The 14,848-nt window shown below is 50.3% G+C and overlaps 7 protein-coding genes across 7 annotated transcripts; 5 read left to right on the top strand and 2 right to left on the bottom strand.

Annotated features, from left to right (window-relative positions):
* Nucleotides 1–576: 576 nt before the first annotated feature.
* On the top strand, nt 577–2,578 carry F5J12DRAFT_915184 (glutamine synthetase guanido kinase; the record flags this gene model as incomplete). The annotated part of the gene is made up of 5 exons (XM_051749143.1): nt 577–1,321; nt 1,377–1,605; nt 1,661–1,796; nt 1,859–2,427; nt 2,504–2,578. Exons 1-5 carry the CDS (start codon nt 855–857, stop codon nt 2,576–2,578), a joined length of 1,476 nt encoding a protein of 491 aa, XP_051596217.1. The 5' UTR covers nt 577–854.
* A 475-nt stretch (nt 2,579–3,053) lies between these two features.
* F5J12DRAFT_896588 (ammonium transporter AmtB-like domain-containing protein) lies at nt 3,054–4,999 on the bottom strand (the record flags this gene model as incomplete). The annotated part of the gene is made up of 9 exons (XM_051747959.1): nt 3,054–3,299; nt 3,459–3,647; nt 3,729–3,820; nt 3,882–4,181; nt 4,243–4,403; nt 4,455–4,557; nt 4,606–4,669; nt 4,718–4,917; nt 4,975–4,999. 9 exons carry the CDS (start codon nt 4,997–4,999, stop codon nt 3,054–3,056), a joined length of 1,380 nt encoding a protein of 459 aa, XP_051596216.1.
* A 1,254-nt stretch (nt 5,000–6,253) lies between these two features.
* F5J12DRAFT_746835 (uncharacterized protein) lies at nt 6,254–7,566 on the top strand. The gene is made up of 3 exons (XM_051742084.1): nt 6,254–6,490; nt 6,545–6,862; nt 6,928–7,566. Exons 1-3 carry the CDS (start codon nt 6,388–6,390, stop codon nt 7,491–7,493), a joined length of 987 nt encoding a protein of 328 aa, XP_051596215.1. The 5' UTR covers nt 6,254–6,387; the 3' UTR covers nt 7,494–7,566.
* A 190-nt stretch (nt 7,567–7,756) lies between these two features.
* On the top strand, nt 7,757–8,343 carry F5J12DRAFT_726251 (uncharacterized protein; the record flags this gene model as incomplete). The annotated part of the gene is made up of 2 exons (XM_051741708.1): nt 7,757–8,094; nt 8,169–8,343. The coding sequence occupies 2 exons, from the start codon at nt 7,757–7,759 to the stop codon at nt 8,341–8,343; spliced, it is 513 nt and encodes a 170-aa protein (XP_051596214.1).
* Nucleotides 8,344–8,622: 279 nt separating this feature from the next.
* On the top strand, nt 8,623–9,961 carry F5J12DRAFT_408553 (Pyruvate/Phosphoenolpyruvate kinase-like domain-containing protein). The gene is made up of 5 exons (XM_051739278.1): nt 8,623–9,093; nt 9,155–9,371; nt 9,434–9,566; nt 9,626–9,690; nt 9,737–9,961. Exons 1-5 carry the CDS (start codon nt 8,902–8,904, stop codon nt 9,769–9,771), a joined length of 642 nt encoding a protein of 213 aa, XP_051596213.1. The 5' UTR covers nt 8,623–8,901; the 3' UTR covers nt 9,772–9,961.
* Nucleotides 9,962–10,777: 816 nt separating this feature from the next.
* On the bottom strand, nt 10,778–11,292 carry F5J12DRAFT_929377 (hydrophobin-3 precursor; the record flags this gene model as incomplete). The annotated part of the gene is made up of 3 exons (XM_051749490.1): nt 11,091–11,292; nt 10,879–11,040; nt 10,778–10,825 (listed from the first exon to the last, which is right to left on the bottom strand). The coding sequence occupies exons 1-3, from the start codon at nt 11,211–11,213 to the stop codon at nt 10,778–10,780; spliced, it is 333 nt and encodes a 110-aa protein (XP_051596212.1). The 5' UTR covers nt 11,214–11,292.
* A 587-nt stretch (nt 11,293–11,879) lies between these two features.
* Nucleotides 11,880–14,147, top strand: F5J12DRAFT_929376 (uncharacterized protein). Its single transcript, XM_051749489.1, has 10 exons — nt 11,880–12,209; nt 12,231–12,323; nt 12,392–12,482; nt 12,607–12,647; nt 12,727–12,809; nt 12,957–13,212; nt 13,335–13,546; nt 13,567–13,590; nt 13,726–13,851; nt 13,879–14,147. Exons 1-10 carry the CDS (start codon nt 12,183–12,185, stop codon nt 14,102–14,104), a joined length of 1,179 nt encoding a protein of 392 aa, XP_051596211.1. The 5' UTR covers nt 11,880–12,182; the 3' UTR covers nt 14,105–14,147.
* The last annotated feature ends 701 nt before the right edge of the window (nt 14,148–14,848 follow it).

Below are 14,848 nucleotides of genomic sequence, written 5' to 3'. Positions count from 1 at the left end.
CTGACCTTACTGATTAGAACGATTCTTGAGGCTCCGGAGTCAACCCACATGTCCATGTAGAGCTAAGGAATTTGATCGAAAACGGAAACAAATTTCAGTGGCAGAAAAATTCCCACGCTCAAGAAACACGTGATACGGAGAAAAGCCCCTATTTGGCAGGCTGGCCCAACCACCACGGAGTGGTCTTGTGTCTATGTGCTGGGGAGGTATCAGCGCTGTCTATCTAAATATTACCTCCGTCAGTCGCCCTCCCCGAGGGTCTGGGCCGTGTACAGTAGGCAAAGAGGCAAGCAAAGGAGAGAGAGGGTGCGGCGGTTTCGAGACTGCGAAAGCTCTCGTCAGGGGGCTACAGCTACCCCAACTACTACCTTGGGTCAATTATGTAGCTACAAGTAGGACTAGCAATGACGGGAGTTGCCCTTATCCCCAGAGGGGCGACTGACGAGATATGATACTCGTAGTGCTATGGGTAACCTGTCCCAGGTCTTGTATACATCAGGTTGAGAATGAGACGAGAGAAGGGAGGGAAGCTTCCTACCCAGCCTTTATAGTTTGCGGTGCGATGCGCATCCTCAGGTCAGTGACCACGCCGGAACTAGGCGGCATGGCGCCCCGGTCACTAAGCCACGTGATGGCATTCACCTCGCCCCGGACGTGACAAAATGACAAAGACACTATGTCATCCTTGAAGCATTGGGTTCTGGAAGCTTAATATATGACGCAAAGCCGATGCACATATACAGTTTTCTCCTGCAGCGGATCTTGGTTCTCGTCTGCACTTCAGTTAGAACAAGAACCAAACCGACAGACGTGAAGTATTGATACCTTGACCTCCTTCCGGAGTGTCCGACACAATGTCCAAACATCCTTCCCAAGGTCTCTTCCTTACAACGTCAATGAGCACGACAGTTGGGGGTAGCACTAGCCATTCTATCCTCCAAACTGGCATGGGTTTCCAGCAGCTCTCACTGGGAGCTCTTCCGGAGCTGGGCATATCCTTCGTTCGAGTCCAATGGGTCGATCTTACCAATACGGTCCGGTATCGCGTTCTCCCCCTCTCATACTTCTATAGGCGCTTACAATCCAAACAACCCGGACTGACTGTTGCCAAGTCTGTCATGGGTGTCGTGTTTGACTCCACCGTGGAGGGTTTCGGTCCCGTTGGGGAATATATCTACGCCGTAGATTTGACATCGTTAAGGGTGTGTCCATATGCTCCTGGTAACGCGTCTGTGTTTGGATTCTTCCAAGTGAAGGCCAATATCGGAAAAGAGGTAGACGTGCCAGTGTGTCCAAGAACAATTCTGCAAGGGATCGTCCGGTACGTGAATTGTTATATGCTGTTCTCATAAAAATAGCCGATCCCGGAACTCCAGGGAGGCTGAAGCAACCTTGCACACCAAGTTCTTTGTCGGCACGGAGACTGAGTTTATACTCCTCAAGTCTGCAGTGCCACCTGTCCCAGTGAATAGCCAAGGGTGGTGTGCATCCGGTGCGCTAATGACTGGTGCGGTAGAGACGCAGGTCATGGAAGAAATTGCGCAGGCTCTTATTGATGCTGGGATCGAGCTGCAACTGTTCCACTCAGAGGCGGTAAATGGTCAGGTAGATGTTTGGTCAATTCCAGGAATCGCGTTGCAATCGAACTGATTTTGTTCAGTACGAGGTGGTCACCGGGCCCCTCCCACCGCTAGAGGCAGCCGACGTATTGGTGCATACACGGGAAACCATCTATAACATCGCACACAAGCACGGACTACGCGCAACGCTTGCCCCGCGCTTGCGCAAGAATAGGTGTAAGTATCACCAATTGTTTCTTTCCCACGTAAGCTCTAAGTAGATTGTCTCTTATCTGTAGATGGGACCGGAGCACACGTACACATCTCCGTACAGAAAGTGGCAGGGTCTCCCCCTTCCCCGGTCTGGTCTACAAAGCCCCCTCTCACCAGAGTGGAAGCCCAATTCCTCGCCGGTCTCCTAGAACACTTACCTGCGGTATCGGCATTAACATTGCCCCTTCCACAGTCATATTGTAGAATGATTGATGGAATGCATGCTGGTGGGACGTGGGTGTGTTGGGGGATCGATAATCGGGAGGCACCGATCCGTCTCACAAACGAAGCCTGGCCGGAGTCAAAGAATTTTGAGATTAAGACTGTCGATGGGACCTCTAACCCTTACCTCGTTCTGGCAGGTCTGCTGGCTGCAGGTGTGATCGGAATTCGAGACCAACTTAATTTAGTCCACGAGAATTGCGGAGATGAGAAGACAGCGGCGGAGATGACGAAAGAGGAGAGAGAGTCCAAGGGCATTCATAAGAGATTGCCATTGGACATTGAGATGGCGAGGAAATACCTTCTGGAGGATGAGAAACTGAAACAACTTCTGGGGGAGGAAGCGGTGCAGGTTTTTGTGCGTGTGAATGAGGTAAGTTATCTTTGTTATCATCATCAATACGTGTGGCAGGTTCCACGAGAACTCAAGTTGACCCAAAATTACTCAGGCTCTTGGAAAGGCGATCAATCGCGATGGAGAAACCGAAGACACGAGTGAAACACGTCTCATCGAAACATACTGATCCTGCCTTGCACGAGGCTGTGAGGAGGCGTTTTTTTTTGCCGCAGCCTTCGTTCATATCTTGTCCGATGCACGTAGGTATTGAGGTCCGCAGTACCTGGAGGATAAATGACTTGTCCGATATAAGCCAACCCAGGAAAAAGTCTCAAATCTTGTAACCCACTCCTAACGTCCACCGAAGATGTATTAGCGGTAGCAAAAACTGAAAAAAAGAATACAACATCGTACGGTACACGTAATATTCGTGCATCATGTCAATGCTCGTGCAACACTATAATGTTCCAAGCCCTTGACAGTGAAATAGTACGATAATAGATAGAAGTAAAAAGGGTAATTTTGGATGATTGGAACAAGCAGGGAGGTGTAATGTGGGTCAGCGTGAATTCCCAATGCATGGGGAGAATCACGAGATATCAATAATTGATTATAGCCTTGCTTGAGGTTCATCTATGCTAGTCAAACGACCGTATACGGATTTATGCAGGGGTGACCTTTTCCAGCTCGCTCTCTTGCAAACTTTGAGAATGAGGAGGCTCACGGGATCCGCCAGTGGCAGTCGGGGTACTATTGTACTCTCCCCGAATGGGGATCTCGGTGTCAAGCCCGACGTAGTCGTAAGCAAATTCGCCCATCTCGGCGTCGTCGACGCCGATAATCTCGGTCTCTTCGTCGCAACGGAGACGGAGGCCGGGGACATAATGCATAGCCCATAGGATGATGGTCTGCGACGAGGAGAAAGGAGGTGAGTTATTTCATCACATCATCGCAGTATCGGTGAGCATTAAAATTCCCGTGATTCCAAAATGGACGGGAAGCAGAAAGATAGAAGATTCATGACCAAGGGAAGGCATCAAGAAAAATAGAGGATGAGAGTCACTTACAGTCACAACAAAAGAATAGGACATGCCAGAAACCGAGTCCGCCAATTGGATGCCAAGCTGCTTCCAGTGATGGTCAAGCCAACCACCAGGGATAACTGTGACACCGTCTGCACCAGCAACGCTAGCTTGCGCGAAAAGACCTGTCAGAACGTTGCCAACGACACCACCAATTGCGTGAGATGCAAAAATCTGTGAAGAAGGTCAACACACAGACCCGCGCGGACAGCATAAAAAGGGAACATGGCCACCAAATGTGAGAAACACACTTACGTCGAGTGTGTCATCATACTTGAATATGAACTTGAGCTGTGTGGCAAAGTTGCACACCGTGCCGGCCATGAAACCGAACAGAACAGCTGCAGCTGTGTACATATGCAAACAAAGTTAGTGCGGGAAACTGTACGAAGATTATGTGATGCTTACGGGCGCCGACGAAGCCAGAACCCGGGGTGATGGCGACAAGACCAGCGATAGCACCAGAACAGAAGCCAACGACAGACCACTTGCGCTCCAAACGCCAGTCCCACAGCATCCAGGTCAGACCGCCAACGCTCGCGGCCAAATTAGTGACGATGCAGGCCATGGTGGCACGGAGATTGGCAGACAGAGCAGAGCCGCCATTAAAGCCGAACCAGCCGAACCAGAGAAAGACTGTGCCGATGACGACGTAAGTAGTATTGTGGGGTTTGTAGGCAAGTCTCTCAGGTTCCATATCCACGGCGTCTGCCAAGGTAGAGGGAAATTGCCAATGCAGCAGTTCCGGACGAAATATGGACAGGAGTACCGCCGGCGAAGTCGAGTCCACCGAGGCGCGCTGACCAACCATTCGAATTCCAAGTCCAGCAAGCGATGGGGTCGTATACAAGTGTTGACCAAACGAAGACGAAGACCAGTAAAGGTCCTAGACGGCTACGTTCAGCGACTGCACCAATAGCAAGCATCGGGCTAAACGGACATGTCAACACGGTAATCGACGCACAACCGAGATAAACGTACGTGATAGCAGCAAACATAAGCTGGAAGACGCAGAATACGAGAGCAGGGACGCGACTGCTACCTATGGAGGGTTGTTCGAGAACACCCTTCAAACCAAAATATCCTGTAGAACGATAAGATATCGAACATCCAGTAGACTAGTATTACTCACTGAGGTCGCCAATGAAGTGACTCGCACCGTCGCTGAAAGCGAGAGAGTAACCCCAGAAAAACCACTGTAGGACGCTTGAGAATGAAAACGCCACAGCAGGGAAATACAATACCTGGAATGAGACCACGGCTACCGTCATCATACTCAGGTAGATCATACTCAGAGCATTTTTCCTGCGCAACAGGCCCGAGTAGAAAAAACCAACGCCTGGAATCATGATCCACACCAGAGCAGTGGAGGCGAGTGTCCAGGCAATGTCACCAAGGTTGTAAACGCCCGTGGTACCATTGATGTCGTACACGATGTCCTCGGCTACGAAGAGACGCGTATTAAAGAAATGCGCAGGATCATGTGAAGAGGTCAACTTACAGGAGTCGAAAGTTATGTTCACCATTTATGCAAGGTCTGCGTAGAAGAGTAAAAGAACGACAGCTTCTTGGTGGGCGGCCCTGAAACGAGCGCGATGATCTAACTACTTTTAAAGGCCGCGGGGTGTGTGTGATTCCGGCTGTCAGTGCTATCTGGTTGACGGCGCGCAGAACCTAGGCGAGATAAGGGCTGATGACTAAGCAAACCGACCGCAGTGATTGGTGGGTCGATGGCTTATCTCTGCAGTGCATTCCAGTGGCAGCTGTTTGAACGTCGGATCAGCCTGACTAATAAAAGGGGCAAACGACGCACGCTAGGCACGTACGAGTGCTGATAACCACCTTAAGGAGGTTTCTTTGCGCCAGTCAGTTATCACGCTGATAGTGGCCTTGGTGAATCCCCAGAGAAAATCAGGACAAGGAACAGTGGCGTCAACCCTGCCATCGGAACGGTGTCCCAGCGCTGGGGGTGGACTGCATGGCAACAAGATACGGGAGTCTTGTTGTCAACCCTGCATATTTCCTGTCAGTGCTGCAGACTAATGATTTCCGTCTCGTCCATCCCTCCGGGCATTCCTGTGGATATGCCTTATGATAAAATTGTAGAGGTACGCGATAGGTACCATGGGGCCCCTGCGGCGTGCGCACCGAGCTCCCGGCCGCAACACCACGCGTTCCATTGTCCAAGTTCACTTCACGCACCTTGGGCAGTCCACGGCCTCATAAATAGATCGCCCAGCACTTTCCGAAAACCCCGTGGAATCTGCCATCCCCACTACTATAAACGCTCAAGAAGTCATTTCACACGCAGATATGGGGGTATGGTCACCATTCGAATCGAACGACCCCTAGGGCCCTTATCTCCACAGGGAAAAGATGGCCGCGCTTCCCGATCCGTCAGCCTGCGGATGAGTCAACGGGTCGGTGCTCCACATTGCGACCAGTTTATTCGACAGGTAGTAGCGCGACGCTGAACTTATTCCCTGTAAGAATAAGTTAGCAATTGTGCCAAGGATAGAAATGTGTTTGACCAAGGTAACAAGTATAAAACCGGACGGTGATAGATGTTACAGCAGCGTATCCTCGATCACAGCCCTCTGTGACTTAATCCCCGTAAAATGAGTAAACATTCAACTAAAGAAGCCTGATCGGAAATTTGCGTCAAACCATTGAACCGACCAGCAGCACCACTCCGTGCAACCCGAAGACAAGGAGGCAGACAGGATACGTGGGCATGACTTTACATATATTGTAGACCCCAAACAAGAGAGCGATGCCAACGAAAGTTCAAAGAGCATGAGGACGGATGGCATAAGCTCGAGCGCTACAACAAAAATGGTTTGGTCTTGTTTGGCGCTGCTGCAACTTTGCATTTTCTCCGTGGTCGTCTTAGGCATTAGATAGGCATACCCAAATGACGGGTGCATTCCTGGCTGCCTTGCGACGGCGGGTGGCTACTGGAACGCCTCAGTCGGTTCAGCGAACTGTTGCAGCTAGGACCATCCATTTCTCTCCAAGTACGTCTCTTTTACATGTTACACTAAATGACTTCTGAACATTTCTCCTCGCAGCATGCCAACAGCGCAAGAAAGGTGACGGTCTCCTCTCCGCGGACACCAACCCTCCGGGGTCGTCCTCAGTGACAGTTCCCAGCCATCCCGATGGCGTGAAACTGCGCGAACGGCAGTTTAATGACCTTGTCCAATTCGTGACAACTCGTACTGGCCGAAAACGGGTCAATACTAAAGGCCAAGTTCGCCAATCTGCATGGTTGCGTCTTTTTCAACTGGCATCGAGACCGGAACACCTTGAGCTCGTGTCAGATATATTTCCAAGATGGAGAGATACTGGAAAGTCGTTCAGACCTGTTCATGCCGAGATGTTTGCTCGTACGTCTCTCTTTTGAACGTGTCTATATTTCTTACGTATTTAACATGTTACATGTCATTGACAGGTCGGTGTGAAGAACTCAAATGTCCTCTTCTTGCCCTCAAGGTGTTTGGGGACCATACCAAGTATGGTTTCGGTCTGAACTCCCTTCCTGCCGGGCGGCAGCTTATTCACTCGCTGTATGGCAAATACCCCTTGGAAAAGACCATGACAGCCGCATCCCTATTTGGTGTATATGGTTTACCGGCCGTGGGGAATGACTTCGCTTCCTGCGCAATGCTTTATGCCGCTTGTATACGAAGTAAAGACCCACATGCTCAAGTGGTAGCCGAACGCCTCAGGCGTCAGCTCATGAAACAGATCGTCCAGACAGAGGAGGTCAAGGAACCTCAGAACAAACTCCTCCGTGCCCAACATCATGTAAAACCAACTTTATGGCTAGCTCGGGCTATCAGACAAATCAAGACGGCACACAGAGAACAGGGCTTCCCTCCAGCGTCGTTTTTGGGAATGTGGAATGCTGACAAGAAGCCTCGGAAACCACGGGCTCACCAAACTGCCTCTGCAGAGGTATCCGAGGCTCGCTCATCTGATGGAGTTGCAGCGAAATTCGTAGAATCTTTCTCGTAACAGCTTAAATTACCATGTCGCTATCAGCATCTTCGAGAGTCCACAGTATCGATCTCACATTCATTGAAATAACAATAAAATTCGTTATATATTGCTCCGAAAAGAAAAGTCACGACAGGCACAGTACCGCGACTTGATTTATATCTGAATCAGATCAAGCTGGCGATATCAATGAACGGGTACGCGGAATCACGACATCAAAATGTCCAGCGTAGTGCAACCTATCGCCAAACATTCGCCACGTCCTTCGCACTAAAGTTTCCATGAAAGTCGAAAAGAAAGAGGCACACGTCTCGTTCGCCAGTATTCCCCAACCAAGCGAACAGGAACGCGCCGCCGCCGCAAAATCGATGTCTGGGCTCGTAAGAGCTTTCGCATGGCCCATCCATCGCACGCCGACAGAAAGATGTATTTGTGAACACGGAACGAAGATTCACCTGCCACGGACATACTTGGCAACGAAAGGAGAGGATGTGCGACATGTTCGACGTGGGACAGATATCAACCAATTCGTACACGCGCATTATATGGAGTCGCCTGCGGGCGAGGAGGGAAAGGAGTGGACAAACTTTGTGCATGCGGATGAAGTGGTCGCAAGGAGGTGAGCTATTTCCTTGCAACGGCCTACCCATTGGCTATGAACCTTTGATCTGAGCCTGACCTCGCCCGGCGTAGACATGAGTATCTTGGCCCTGACCCAAGAGTGGCAGGGTACTTCTTCGACAAGACCGGGGAGATACATATCCGTTGGTGGGATTCGTTCTTGAAGGATCAGTGGATGGACAGAGACAAATGGACACTCGGCGTCGCTATGGATCCGTCAGGGAAATGGGTGGTTAAGGAAGAGTAGTGCTATGCTCATCCCTAGAACGGACAGACGCCCCTGTCTGAGAGGAACTAGAAATGCACTTTCGCCTCGAGTAAACTTCGAACGGCAGGCGTTTCTAAGGGATCTCAAGAATCCCCGAAGGGCGCTATGATCGAACCTTAAATGTCACCTATCTTCGCTGAGAACTGTGTTCTTTAGGGAGAGAAACGCCTTCAACTACAGAGCTCCAAGTAAGAAGTCTGCATCGCTCCCCGTCACTCTGCGAGTTTGTTTCGTACGATACCTTGGTCAAGCGTCCGTCTCCCTAACCCTTGATGGATCCCGGCGAAGTACCGAACCGAGTTGTAACCCTAACCCCCAACTAGGGTAAATCAGATTTCTTACCTGCTGGTCTCACGATCCCCAACTCATAGATAAGCACGTAAACTCGTTGAACCAGATTTCATTGTCCATGACATCTCACCCACTCTACAGAGCCTTCAAGGCCCCCAAGGTCCGCGTTTCGGAGCGTGGATTACGCTTCCCGGAATCCATAGTGCACGGATTGTCGCACAGTCCAGTCCACACCTCTCCTGGGTGATGATTGACTGCGAGCATGGGCTTACTCCACTCAATGCGGACTCTGCGGAAACTATTCAGGCGATTGCAGGCATAGGTTCCAATTATGTCAGTCCCCTTGTGAGAATCCCTGCCACAGGGACATGTAGCAGCACATCGTGGTTGATCAAATACGCACTGGACGCTGGCGCAAGAGGTGTTCTCGTACCTATGGTGCGGTGATGTGGTTGTCGATCCGGATGAGGGGCGGATTGACCACGGAATTTCCGTATAGGTGTCCGACCCAGAAAAGGCGAAGGAGATCGTTTCCGATTGTCGATTTCCTCCTGCGGGAAGACGTGGTTTCGGGAACCCGTTAACACATCTCACTTGGAACATTGGAACGGAAGAATACCTGAATTCGGCCAATGACTTCATCACGATCATGGTCCAGATCGAAAACATGGAGGGGGTAGAGAATGTGGAGCAGATCGCCGCTGTAGATGGACTAGGTTAGTTGTTGTAATCACGCCCTCTTTTAGCACTTGCGTGAGGATCTCCTGCGTTTCCAAAGATGTACTGTTCATTGGACCGTACGACCTTTCTTTGAATCTCGGCTATCCGCCCCCTTTTCCGGATGTACACCCGGAGGTCGAAAAGGTCATCCAGAAGATTCTGGAGGTTGCCCATCGCAAGGGGAAGAAATGGTAATTAGTTCTTTGCGTTGTTTTTCGCGGGTGTCACTAACGATAGTCCTATTATGTAGTGGCATCTACTGCTCATCTGGAAGGCAAGCGTTCCAGCGAGCTCAACAAGGATTTGACATGGAAAGTACTGGCACCAGTAGACTGATCCGTAGAGCTGACCTCCTGTATAGGTCAACGTCACTTCCGATTCAGCTGCTATCAGTGAAGCGATCGTATCTAATCTGGAAGCTGCTATTGGTCAGAACGTTTAATCAGCTCAGCTACAGAAGCGAGTGAAATGTAGGACTCCTCGAGGCAGACTAAAAACGTGTATGATACTAGTGACGTTCCAGTGGCTTGAAAATTTGCGAGGCAGTCGAACGCAGATGAGACCAACGTGCTTTTCCTTGTAAGGGCAACTTACAACAGAAGTCCTGCCAGAGATAATGCACCCTTTCCCATCAAAACAGTGGTTAATCGCTTGCGAGGCCATCTGCTGTCAAAAAAGTCTGCGGTAGGGAAACGAGTAAGTGTTCATTTTCCCGTGAGGTGCACTATTCGCGTGCCTTTCATCAGTGTTATATATACCGTCCACCTCGTCTTCCAGTAGGTGTCCTCTGGCCACGTATGCACGACTCGAAGGTCAAGCACTCATGCACGATGTTCAAACGAGCGGGGTCTCGCGGTAAGCGTCTACTTCAGGGAGGAAACCTGGGTTTGTAAAAAATTCAGATGAATGGATGCATGTGTTCAAACTGACAGGTTTACATGCTACTCATCATCCTCAGGCCCATTCATGCAAGAACATGTTCATATGTGAGTACACCCCTGCAACCTAAGTCCACTTCAGGCCAAGAATCGAAGCGAGTCAGATCTCCTGCTGATGAACATTCCCAACACTAGAGCGCGCCTCCCATAACATCTCGAAACCAATCTCCTGCTTCATTTTTACAATTCAGAGCATTGATTTAGTAATGATTATACTGACTCACGTCGTATTAAACCCAACTATTGTGAGTGCAGATGCTCACTACTCGCATCAGCAAGCGTTTGCCATACCTGAAAGATGCACACCATGATTGTAACTTGCTCGCACGTTCCTATATAGGCCACAAAACGAAATGCATTACGAGGCTAAACGCCTGAAACAAGTGCTACGTATACGAGGTATCATCGAGCGAAGAATGCTTTAATTTGGGGAGAACCCGAGAGCAAAAAGCGCTCTGTTGCACTTAGGCGTTGACGTTGATGGGCATGCAGCCAACGTTGACGAGGCCGCCCTGCGAGATTCAAATCAGGATAACCGGTAAACGTAGTACATGACCCAACATACCCATTGGTTGCCGCTGCAGCAAACGGTCTGGGCATTGCATTGAGCACCGCTGCCAGTACCAACCACGGTGATAGGGGTACATGAGGTACCAATCTGGCCGGTGATACCGGCGAAGACGTTAGCGATACCAAGTTCTTGGAAGATGGAGTCGAAGTCGGATGCCTACATACTTTCAATTACCTGAAGAACGAGTGAAAAAAAAGGAGTATCACCTGTTGGACCTGTTGGCAGCACTGGATGGGACCCGTGTTGCACTGGCTGCTGTCGCGTGCGACGAGGGGGCCGGCGACGGCGAGAGCAGCGAGGGAAGCAATGGCGAAGACACGGGAGAACATGTTGAGACTTGTAAAGAGTGTGGTTGAAAAGCTGGTAAAGCGAGTGTGGTTGACAGTGAGAAAAGACAAGCAGTCGATGGAGGAAGAGGGGACCGACTGTTGCTTCTTATATACTTTTTTCTAGGACTGTCGGTTATCCGAATTACATATTTTTTTGCTGTGTGGGTGACATACGCGGGGAGCGCTAACCGAAGACGTTGACGCATTCTGATTGGCCAGCTGGTCAGCTGGGCTGGGTACGTCACTCCCCGGACAGAAATGGAAGGTGAAGTAGTTGGTCCGGAGTCTGGACCCAATTAAAACCAATCCCGCCCATCATGATCATGATCACATATCGGCCTGTCCCTTCTGTGACGTTTTCTGAATTCTTATTCTAATACCTTGGCATTTGCGGCCTCTGTTTCGGGCCCCGCAGCCCGTCTGGGGAGCCTTTAACCCACCGACGGGCATTTACAACAGTTACTCAGATCCAGGATTATCATGGGCGAGCCGAGGATGGTGAGTGGGATGCGAGGTCATCCATGCATGCCAGTCTAAGGGATAAGGTTTGTTCCTCGATTTCCTGCCCGAGGTCTCATGTTCATCGGGCAGCATGTGATTGTACGAGGCCACGAGCTTGGCAGGTTTTCTTGGACGCGTATTCGAACATCCATATGGAACATTGCTCGGCAAGCTTCCTCCCCGTCCACATGCCCGAGCTCCGAAAGTAAACAGGTGAAATTAACAGTGCTAGCCACGACTTGGCCCCGCCATTTTCTTGTCGCCCAACTCCGTGGTCGTTGCACTTTCATGTTCTAACTAATTTCCGTGGAATTTCTTAATAAAACGTCAGGCTCGGAATTTGTTGCTATGAGGGGTTAATGAGGCATCTCCCTGGATGGCGGTTGACCGGCATCTCCGAGAACGTCACTAGCTGTGAATTAGGAATAGAAAAAAAAACCCGCCGAGGTTTTAGTTGTCTTCAGCACGATGGTCATTGGAGTAACGTTGTACAAGGTGATTGATAATTGAATTCAGGTTGACCTTGTGTATCTGCTAAAACACCAAGCCCGTCATGATCTCAAGGGGGGACGATTCGATGCGTTTCGACCAGACGAACCGTGGTCGCTGGTGAGTACGTCTCCCGTTGCAGGCGGCATAACCCTCCGGTGCACTTGGGTCGATCTTGACCAACTTAGGTGGTTCACGGCAAAGCGCGTCTTCAGTATCACTTCACCGAGGAGTTCGCCTACCTTTACAAGGCGTGCTGCGCGCTGCGCGCACCCTGCAGTGAGAATTGATCCCTATTGCCTCCGCACCAACTCCGCACCAACTCCGCACCAAGCAAGCCCGAAAGAACGGAATACAGATTGGAAGTTCTATCCATAGCACCTCAAAATTTAACGCGGAAAAGTTGTATTCGTGAGGCACACGGGAACTGCATCACAATCTTTGGTATGTACCCATGTCCGGCTAACCCAACCTCGTCCTGCACGTGTGACTGCGGAAGAGGTAGCATTGATCGACCGCTAAGGGTGGATACACTATCAAGGGCTGCCAAGAACTGGTATCTCGTGGGGGGAAGGGAAAAGGCTCCGAGATACGGTGGAAGGATACGTGTGTGCATCCACTGCTCCACGGGGTGTCATATTCGAAAGCGCGCCGTTCTCGGTGCAGACCTACAACCATCAACGGATAGTGATGGTGATAACGTGGCACATGCCTACTCATGCTTGATTGCGATACGCTTGTAAATCCTATCAGCGGCCTCGGGAGCAGGGTAGCGGACCCGTGGCAACCCAAACAAGTGATCCGAGACACGGGATCCATCATCTCGTCTAGCACACACCCAGGAAAGGAAAACCTGAGCAGCGCGCATGAAGCTCTGCAAATACAGTTCCCCGTCGGTTCCTCACTGACAAATCTTCCGTCGCACACTTTCCCAAATAGGTCCTCGCTTACCGTGGGTCTGGACCGCCATCTGGAGGACTTTGATGCGGAACGCGGCAAGTACGACAGCGTCAGGATCTGGCATTGCACGTGATTAGAGGTTGAACAAACAAATTTGATCCGCGGTTTCTGGAGTTGCTCCACAGAGATGGATGCTCGCGGGGAGAGTTCCATTGACGTGCGGTGTTGCAGCGTGCCGAGATGCGTGCCTGGGGTGGTCTTCAAGATCTTCGGTACTTTGATATGTGGTCCATTAGAGAGGTCGATCCGCTTGAATCGGAAGATCTGATCCACGAGTTTTGGAGTTGCTTCCCAGAGATGGATGCTAGCGGAAACAGTGGTTGGCGTGTATTCCAGTACACTGATATGCGTACATGGCATGCTCGCAGCCATATAAAAGAACTGTAAGGCAAGGTTCATGCAGTGTGGTCCCTGGTGACTTCGAATGGTGAGTAAAATCATCGGTGCCGGTTGGTCGCATATGCCGAGTGCCACAAACTGCACGAAAGATTGAGGCAGTACAGTACGGGGACGAGGGCGAAGAATTGACAGTTGTACCTTGTATTTATGTACTTTGCTTGAGCTCGAATGGCTCAGTCCCCCGTATCATACTGCACTCTGAGCGACTGCGGATCCTGGGTGGGGATAACAGATACAAAGAGAACACCTATGAAGTGGGCGCTGGGCATCTCAGCTATAACATCCCATGGTAACACCCAACGGCACCTGTCAATAGGTCGTTGCACACCCACGGGCAATACTACACAGAAGCGCGTAAACCAGGAGGCCAAGGAACTGCGCCGAACGAGGACACCCTCTGGCATGCTTCCATGGACAAACACCGTCCTCGACCATCTACTTCATCTCCGGAGGTGTCGACACAACGGCGTATGCGATATCGGGACGCAATATCGAAGAATACGAGCTTCAAGTATGCGCATTGTACTCCGTACGCTGGTTGAGGAGGAGGTACAACAATTTCTTGATAATATAATGCTCGAGGGTCGGTGTTTAACTTCTCTTCGAGGGCCTCGTGTAGTTTGACATATCAATAGCTGCAGAGATACAATTTCTGTGCCAAACGGAGAACGTAGAACCCTGATCCAGGTAAATGCCGCGAACGGCATACTCCGACACTTTCCCTGTCACACCAGCACAAATAACCAGGGTTAACCAATTGCACTGATGCCAAAAGAACAAACGTACTCTGATAAATAAAATAAGTCACTGGTGAACTGGTAGTTTCATCGGTTAAACATTTATCACAAGGTTTACTGTTTAATAAAGAACAAACGGAACCCTTCTGAGGCATCTGCAAGTGTACAGTTTTGTAAACGATTTAGGGTCGGTTCAGGGGTGAGCAAAATGAAATGGCTCGAGAACGAAGGAGGTGCCCCGTCTGATGGATCATAGGACCATATAAATTATTAATAATCTGTATTGTTTCCGTTGTGCCCCGAGAACCCTCGAACATCAGGCTAGGATACACGTGTACCGAACTTGAGTTCTACGTGTCTGCCTTGCCGTTTGGTTTACAAGTCGTTTTCGAGGAGACGAGCGATGCAGCATTCTTCAGCACTGAAAAAAGCCAGGTTTGCTTGTGGAGCGGAAGATGTCACCAGCAAGAGAGTGCCTGCTCAACACTGACAGCTTGAATTAGCATTGGATACGGACGAAATGAACTAGCCAGACATCAACGCACACCC

The sequence above is a fragment of the Pisolithus orientalis genome (genome assembly GCF_024613125.1).
Source record: "Pisolithus orientalis strain OTSU chromosome Unknown F5J12scaffold_41, whole genome shotgun sequence".
In the NCBI taxonomy this organism is placed as follows: Eukaryota; Fungi; Basidiomycota; class Agaricomycetes; order Boletales; family Pisolithaceae; genus Pisolithus; species Pisolithus orientalis.
Note: the sequence above shows the minus strand (reverse complement) of the source record. Positions and strands in the feature narration are given on the sequence as shown.

Coding starts and splice junctions, on each gene's coding strand:
- F5J12DRAFT_746835 (XM_051742084.1), top strand. CDS start 6,388: ATGACGGGTGCATTCCTGGCTGCCTTGCGACGGCGGGTGGCTACTGGA. Junction 6,491..6,544: donor GACCATCCATTTCTCTCCAA/GTACGTCTCTTT, acceptor TTCTCCTCGCAG/CATGCCAACAGCGCAAGAAA. Junction 6,863..6,927: donor TCATGCCGAGATGTTTGCTC/GTACGTCTCTCT, acceptor TGTCATTGACAG/GTCGGTGTGAAGAACTCAAA.
- F5J12DRAFT_408553 (XM_051739278.1), top strand. CDS start 8,902: ATGATTGACTGCGAGCATGGGCTTACTCCACTCAATGCGGACTCTGCG. Junction 9,372..9,433: donor CGCCGCTGTAGATGGACTAG/GTTAGTTGTTGT, acceptor GCGTTTCCAAAG/ATGTACTGTTCATTGGACCG. Junction 9,691..9,736: donor ACAAGGATTTGACATGGAAA/GTACTGGCACCA, acceptor CCTCCTGTATAG/GTCAACGTCACTTCCGATTC.
- F5J12DRAFT_929376 (XM_051749489.1), top strand. CDS start 12,183: ATGGTCATTGGAGTAACGTTGTACAAG. Junction 12,324..12,391: donor CAGACGAACCGTGGTCGCTG/GTGAGTACGTCT, acceptor TGACCAACTTAG/GTGGTTCACGGCAAAGCGCG. Junction 12,648..12,726: donor GAACTGCATCACAATCTTTG/GTATGTACCCAT, acceptor TCGACCGCTAAG/GGTGGATACACTATCAAGGG.